At 37.9% G+C, this 8,526-nt stretch overlaps 1 protein-coding gene across 1 annotated transcript; it reads right to left on the bottom strand.

The window, feature by feature from the left end:
- Positions 1 to 503: 503 nt before the first annotated feature.
- On the bottom strand, positions 504 to 7,661 carry LOC115081988 (protocadherin gamma-A3-like). The gene is made up of 4 exons (XM_029586245.1): positions 7,286 to 7,661; positions 6,459 to 7,184; positions 5,318 to 6,366; positions 504 to 1,181 (listed from the first exon to the last, which is right to left on the bottom strand). The coding sequence occupies exons 1-4, from the start codon at positions 7,659 to 7,661 to the stop codon at positions 504 to 506; spliced, it is 2,829 nt and encodes a 942-aa protein (XP_029442105.1).
- Positions 7,662 to 8,526: the final 865 nt, after the last annotated feature.

Genomic DNA, 8,526 nt, shown 5'->3' with positions numbered 1-8,526 from the left:
TTAAACTCCGAGATTTCTTCTCTATCTAGGGTATCGTCAGTTAAGATTTTGAAATAATTACTAGAAGATGATGTTATCTTGATAGAAAAATCACTTTGGACGCCACAAGTGACCTCACTATTTTCTCCATAATCTTGGTCATGGACTTTGATCAGTGCAATCACTGTTCCAGGAGGAGAATCTTCAGGAACTGGAGTGGAAAGAGATGTAATTGTTATCTCAGGTGCATTATCATTCTCATCAAGAACCTCAATTAGCACAGTACAGTGAGATACCAGACCACCTCCATCTTTTGCTTCCACATTCATTTTGAAATACCTGATTTCCTCAAAATCTAGATGGCCATTGATTGTCTATTTTCTCCACTTATAGGATCCAGACTGAAAATATGTCGAGCGCTGTCTGGTATCTTTTGAAAGAATAAGCAATTTGTGCATATGAACCTTCGTCTAGATCTGTGGCTTTCACTTGAAGTACTTTTGAGCCATTAGGCATATTTTCCTTCAGGCTTGCTGTGTAGGTATTCGAATAAACGTGGGCAAATTATCATTTGCATCAGAAACTTTTATGTAAATATCGGCAGTGCAGGTTCTGATTGGATCTCCTCCATCAGATGCAGTCAGGGTAAAACTGAAAGTATTTTGTTTCTCCCTATCCAGAGGTTTTTCCAGCACTAGTTCTGCATACCTCTTCCCATCAGTGCTCTCTTTCTCTTCCATGAGAAAAAATTGATTGGGACTAAGCTGATAGTTCTGCAACGAATTAATACCTACATCGGCATCTTCTGCGTTTCCTAGAGGGAAACGAGCACCTGGTGAAATAGATTCACTTATTTCTAGTTCAATGTTATTGTTAAAGAAACTCGGAGCATTGTCGTTAATATCCAGGATGGTCACTTTTATATGAAAAACATTTAAAGGATTAACAACAACTATTTCAATGTTAAGGAAACAATTGATGGATTCTCCACACATTTCCTCCCTATCTATTTTCTCATTTACATACAAGTTTCCATTTTCTGAATTTACGGTGAAATATTGCTTTTCGGTACTTGAAGCAATACGGAGCTTCCGACTTGAAAAGTCTTTTATATTCAGACCCAGGTCATTTGCGATGTTTCCTACAAGAGAACCGGTTTCCATTTCTTCTGGAATAGAATAATTAATCTGTCCAGAAACTGCCTGAGAGAGACAAAATAGAAAGGAAAATAGTACTTGCCGTCTCACTCTCCATTCAATCTCCCAGTGTTTTATTTGCTGCACTGCCATATTCATAAACAGGATGATCGGTTTCCAGACGTCTGAGCAAATTCAGCATTCGATACATAAAGTCATTATTAAAATCTAAATTAGGATAACCTTTTTGTGGTAAAGTGGGTAATGCTATGCCTTTCCTGGTGTAAGTGCGTGGTGAAGTGTTCCTTTCGGATCTGCACCGTGTGACTGCAGATTCACAGGGGAGGCTCCAATGGATCGCCAGTTCCAGCTCTTGCTCCGCATTGGCAACAGCGGCACACTGAGTCTTAACCAGAGGAAGTACAGCACTTAATGCCAAGATGCTGCTATTCATTCATCAAATAAAGTTTAGATTGGTAGGAAATTCCTCACTTCGGTGTAAATAAAAATCTGCTTTTATAGCCAGAGGTATATAGAATTATGCTTTTTTCCAAAAATATTTGAATTGAATAGCATAGTTAATAATTGCACAACATTTATTTACTTCTTTTCATACAGATGACTAGCTATAGGATTTTGATCTAAAAAATAAAATCCGGAAATGGTACTATAGTAGTAGTATATATTTAAATATTAAACTTCTCCAATATGAAATTGATAATGAGCCATGCAGAAACTGGAACTTTTGGTTTTTGATATATTTTCATGATTTTGGTTATTCTTGAGTATCATTATGTGCTGGGCCAAAAAATTATTAGTATTTGTATTGAACTTCAGTAGAGAAAAAAGTACGATGAAAATGTTCTTATCACAATTTGCGCCAGTACATTACAATAGACACAAATCTCTAGAGCTGTACTGTCATACTACAGCAATATTGCCATAAACTGTACAAAAAATATTGCTGCTGCAATGTTTCATTTTTCACATATCCATACTGTACAGGGAAACATAGGCATATATATGTGTTTGCAATTTTATACTAGATAGCATATGGTTCATAGCACCGTCAATTGATTGTTTCTAGAATTCCATTATTGTATAAGTCTGAATGCCAAATATGAAGTACTTTATTTATTTTATTTTATTTATTTATTTGTTTTTATATACCAACATTCATTGGGGTATATTACATCAGTTTACATTATAACTCGTGAATAATATGACTAAGATGTCTTATTATTATTACATTATAACATTATAACTTACAACATTGTAACAGGGAAAACAGAGTAATTTAGATAGAGAACTCTGAGTGGAGAGCATCCACTGTGGCGTCTTAACATCTTAGTAGTAACATGAGTCTGGAAATTTAGAAAACAAATTGGAACTTGAGACTTGACAGACTACTGGTTGGGAAAAATACTAGGATGAAGATCTACAGGGTGGTAGTCAAGCTTTGGAGGTGGTGCTTAAGTAGAGGGGATGAGAGGTTAGATGATGTAGATCTGAATGGGGACAATGGATGTTAGGGGCTGAGCTGATTGGAGCTTAGAATGTGGTCTGATTTAACATATAGGTTGGTAGGCTTTTTGGAATAACCAAGTTTTCAGGTACTTTTGAATGACTGGGTAGAGTTGAGTAGGAAGTTTGTTCCATAGGGAGGGGCCCGCTATTGAGATGGCGCATTCTCTGGTTGTGATGAGGTGTGCTAGTTTTGTGGAGGGGATGGATAACAGGCCAGTGTTTTTGGACTAAAAATTTCTTTGGGAGTCATGATAGTGGAGGGTGTCCTTTAGCCATTTGATCTTTTCATTGTTGATGGTCTTGTGCAGAAGTGTTAGGGTTTTGTATTGTATTCTATAGGTTACGGGGAGCCAATGGAGGTCTTTCAGAATGGGTGTGATGTGTGAGGATCAATTGCTGTTTGTGAGAGATCTGGCTGCTGCATTTTGCAGAAGTTGGAGGGGTTTGAGGGAGGATGCTGGGAGCCAAGGAGGAGGGAGTTGCAGTAGTCCAGCTTGGAAAATAAGAGGGACTGGAGTATTGTCCGATAGTCATGATGGAAGAGGAGGGGTTTGAGGTTTTTGAGGACTTGTATTTTGAAATAGCCCTCTTTGATTGTAGCATTAATTTGTTTTTTTAGGTTAAGTTCAGAGTCTAGTGTGATGCCATGGTCTTTTACTTTGGTTATGCATTGGCTGTTTGGTTGTGTGGATATGAGGTCTTGGATGATGATTGTTGGGGGTTTGTTTGAAATGAATAGTATTTCTGTTTTTTGTGGTTGAGTGTGAGCGATATCTGAGTGAGAAGGTTTTTTATTTGGGCTGAGAGGGGTTCCCATAGAGATAGGGTGTTTTGTATGTTTTCTTTGATGGGGAGTAGTATCTAGACATCATCTGCATAGATATAGTAGAGGAGGTCCAGGCTGGAGCGGAGTTTGCAGAGGGGAATCATATATATATTGAATAGGGTGGAGGAGAGTGAGGATCCTTGTGGTATGCCATGGGGGAGTGGGAAATGTTTTGATTCACTGTTGTTTAGATGTACTTTGTAGGATCTTTTAGATAGGTAGGAGCCAAACCATTTTATGGTGTTTTCACCTAGCCCAATCTCCATTAGCTGGGTTAGTAATGTATCGTGGTTGATGGTATCGAAGGCGGCGGTGCTGTCCAGTAGTATCAGGAGGTGTAGGAGTGACAGGTGTTGATGCCTCTTAGGGCAGTATCTGTGAGGGACAGGAGGAGAGTCTCGGTGCTGAGAGACTTCCTGAAATCATGTTGGGTGAGGTATAGTATATTATAGTTTTCCAGGTGTTCTGAGAGTTGGAGGTTTACATGTTTTTTCCAGGATCTTTGAAATGAAGGAAAGATTTGCGATAGGTCTGTAGTTGGCTGGGTTGGAGGGTCCAGTTGCAGTTTTTTGAGAATGGGTTTGATTACGGCACATTTCAGGGCTTCAAGGAAGAGACCTTGTTCAAGGGATGTATTTATTATGTTGGCAATAGGTTTGGTGATGATTTCAGGGATGAGTTGGAGGGTTTTGACTAGGATGTGGTCCAGTGGGTGGGTGGGTTTATTTTTTGAATGATCTTTTTTACTTCAGTTGTGGCAATATATTCGAAAAACTTCATAGCATCCTGAAATCTCTTTCTGTGAGATACATTTTTAAAAATACTAGACAAGAGGATAAACAAAATATCTATTCAAAGAACTCAGTTCCTAAAACATCTGATTAATTTCAGTTTGTTTAAAATAGTAAATTAAATTAGATATCGCTGTATTTGTGTACATTCTGTGTTGAGTAATTTGCAATCAAGAATGAACATTACAAACAAGGTCAATAGAGGTGCATGATATTAAATATAGATTTATGCATATCTAGTGCTTCAGCTATAGATTGTCCTATTGGACAAAGCCAATGGGTCAGTGGCGAAACACAATTTTTAAGAGATTAGTGGGGGAAAGGGCATAACTTGTTGATTAAACATAGTTTAATTTATATAAATAGCGGTAGGCATAGAGCACTAAATGGAACATGTTTTAGAAATTTGGCAATAATGATACCACTACACAACATTCTGGAACATGAGCACTTAGACAATAATGCTCAATTGTGAGTGATCATGTAAACTTCACTGAAACCAGCATACATCTCTGGATATTGAAAATAAGAACGTGATGCCCAATGCATTCTGTATATGTCTCATACTAAAAACAAGATAACCACAACTGTAGAATGTTTTATGAATAGGTCAGAAACTCAGCTAGAAAATAGTCATCATCAATTAGATAATGGCAGAGAAATTCATTATCTCTGTTTCATGTCAACTTCGTTGTTATTTTCCAATCTAGAAAAAGTACACCAACATTTAGGCCTCTTTCTCATGGTACATCACAAATCGTTGGCTTGCTCTTTGTACTTACGAAAATGACAACTGATCTTGAACACTGAAATTATATCATTGAGATCTTTGTCCCTTACTGTGTCCCTTGCCTCTTCTTCTGGCATGCTGTAAAGCACGTGGAGATCTTGGATTTACTTTCTGTCCATGTGCCTAAACTATAGAAGACTTAAGATCAATTGATGAAACCGAATTTTAATTATTAAACATATTCATTTCTTGAAATTTGACTACATACTTATAAACTTAAAAAAAAAGCCCAAATACAAATTATAAATGTTTCAAAAAAGTAGCTCACCTGAAAGAGGTTTAGGTCTTCATCTTTGATATTTAATGCTTCTGTAATTGGGTCTGATGGCGATTGTTTCTGAGATACTTGGTTGACAGCAAGAGTATTTGAATGACTTGAATTAGGATATTTAAACTGGCTCTTTCCAGAGTCTGTGGTTAAACAAAGATCCTGGGAGTAAGTCTGAAGAAATGCTCTGACACCATCTACACCTATGTACTGAGTTGAGGGAAATGAACTGAAATTAACATTGGGAGACTCAAAGAGTTGAGATCCTTTCCATTTACGAAGTTTAATGGCTAGTAGTACTATGATGAAAATAAAGAATAAACAAGAAATTGTAGCAACAGCGATTACCAAATATAGTGTGAGGTTGGATTCGGTGTCTATAGATGATGAAAAGCTACTCAAATCGGAAAGAATTTCCTGGATGCTATCTGTTATCATAACCGCCACAGTAACTGTGGCAGACAGGGGAGGTTGACCATTGTCCCTCACTAAAACCACCAGAATTTGCTTGATTGAGTGTTTATCTAAAAATAAACGGGCTGTTCTAATTTCTCCAGTATGAAGTCCAACAATGAAAAGCCCCGGCTCTGAAGATGTGAGGAGAATGTAGGAGAGCCAGGCATTTTGTCCAGAATCTGCATCAACTGCTACCACCTTAGTTACCAGATAGCCTGGATCACAAGAACGAGGTACCAGCTCCACACCAGTTGAACCTTCGGTTGGAAATGAAGGGTACAAGATTTCTGGAAAATTGTCATTTACATCTACGATGAAGATATTAATGGTGATATTACTTTTGAGAGATGGAGAACCTCCATCTTCAGCCTTCACATGGATTTGGAAATCTCTGAATTGTTCATAATCAAACGACCGTTCTGCATACATTATTCCAGTCTCCGAGTTAATGGATACATAGGAGGATAGAGGGGCTTCACGGAGCTGACCCTCAATTACAGAATAAGTAATTCTAGAATTCTGACCCGAATCCAAATCGGTTGCTTTGATAGAATAAATGGATGTTCCTGGGGGTACATTTTCTGCTACATAAACTGTGTAAATTGATTTAGCAAAGGTAGGTGGATTATCATTTTTATCGGAAATCAGTAGTAGAATACTTTTGATTGTAAGAGAGGGGGTGTACCTTTGTCAGTGGCTGTTACAGTTATGTTATATTCCAAAACTTCTTCCCTGTCCAGATATCTATTAGTCAGTACATTGTAGTATATGTCTGATGACTTCTGTAATCGAAACGGTAAATTTCCAGAAATAGAAACAGTTACACGGCCATTTCTCCCGAATCGCGGGTCGTGGATGTTTAAAAGAGCGACGGTTGTTCCAGGAGGACTATCCTCTGCTATTGGACTGAAGAAGGACGTGACGGTAAGTTCTGGGACGTTATCATTTAAATTAATAACCTGGATGAAAACTTTGCACCTGGCTGAGAGACCTCCATCATTTGCCTGAACTTCGATTTCATGTATTTCAGACTCTTCGAAATCCACATTTCCTACAACAGATATTACTCCAGTTTTAGAGTTAAGTTGAAATATATGTGAAGCTTTATCAGTGATTTTTCTAAATTGATAGGTTACTTCTGAATTTATTCCTTCGTCCTTGTCAGTAGCGTTCAATGTAACCACCACAGTGCCTAATGGTACGTTCTCCAAAACATCTGCTTTATATACAGATTGATTAAAAACGGGCGCATTGTCATTTGCATCCAGAACAATGACGTGGATTTGTGTAGTTCCAGATCTGACTGGATCCCCTCCATCAGTGGCTGTCAGGGTAAGAATGTGAACAGCCTGTTGTTCCCGATCCAGAGATTTCTCAAGAACTAGTTCTGCATATTTCACGCCATCATCTCCTATTTGTACATCCAAGGAAAAGTGCTTGCTGTTGCTGAGTTGATAGCTCTGGAGAGAATTATTCCCCACATCTGGATCCCGTGCGTCCAGTAAGAGATACCGCACTCCTGGTGGGGTGTTTCACTGATTTTAATGGCTATTTGCTCATTAAGGAACGTGGGTGAATTATCATTTATATCTTGAATCATAACTTCAACTGCATAAATTTTCACTGTATCCTGAACAATAATATCTACATATAACAAGCACTGACGTGCTTGTCTACAAATCTCTTCTCTGTCGATCTTCTCTTTAATGATGACGTTTCCGGTTTTTAAATCGAGAGCAAAATATTGAATCTTACCTCTGGAAACAATGCGGACTGAGCGATCCGATAGCTCCTTTATACCCAGTCTCAGATCCTTTGCAATATTTCCCACAAATGATCCTTTCTGCATCTCCTCAGGAATGGAATATCGAATTTTCCCCAAAACCATTTTGAAAACAGCGAGCACCACAAAACAAAATATCACAAGTCGTTTGAAATTCCCGTGTCTCCCTTTAGCTTGCATTCCAATTTAGCCGTCGCGTTGTTTCCGATAAATAATTCAAATTTTCCTGTCTTCTGTTTATGATATTGGTACTCCAGTAATTGATTCCGACGAGCCCTGAACTTAATTCAGTCCTAGGCAGACAGGATTACGATTCTGTTCTGTGTCCAGACCCTACTTCTGAACCTCTTCTTCAGTGTTTGTAAATGTATCCAGTGAAAGAGATCTGTGCTATTTGCCAGATTTAGAATTTCTCTACCTGATTGGTGAACAGCGGCGCCCAGAGTCTCAACCAATAACTGCAGCAGCACAGACAAAAATTAATTACCTGGAAGCTGAATTACATTTTTGAGGATTCCTTTTATTTATTGCAATCTCAAGAGTCTGTATAAAGAGTGGGACAGTCACATAGTACAAATACAAATGCAGTGGCAATATAGCAGCTAGCACTTGTCAAGTTTGAGTACCCCTCAGTGTATTAAAACTTGGATTACAACCTTTCTGTGGTAGACATATTATGTGAATAATTTTTACAAAGTAAAATAAATGTTGAAATAAAGATATAGAATACATATTGTATGCTCATTATCTACACTTATTTCAGATGTAAATTGTTTTTAGGAAGTATTCTAGTAGATTGTTTAATGTGATTTTTAGGGTGCAGAAATAGAATGGAACTGTAAAACACTGTTGTAAACTACTGATTTCCACAAGAAAGTGCAACAAAAAGGTCACCAGAAACATAGGAAGAGGTATATCCAGTAGAAAAAACCGAGGTGATAATGGTTAAAAGTCATTGGTGAGACCTCAT

This window comes from Rhinatrema bivittatum, unplaced genomic scaffold (assembly GCF_901001135.1).
Source record: "Rhinatrema bivittatum unplaced genomic scaffold, aRhiBiv1.1, whole genome shotgun sequence".
Taxonomy (NCBI): Eukaryota; Metazoa; Chordata; class Amphibia; order Gymnophiona; family Rhinatrematidae; genus Rhinatrema; species Rhinatrema bivittatum.
Note: the sequence above shows the minus strand (reverse complement) of the source record. Positions and strands in the feature narration are given on the sequence as shown.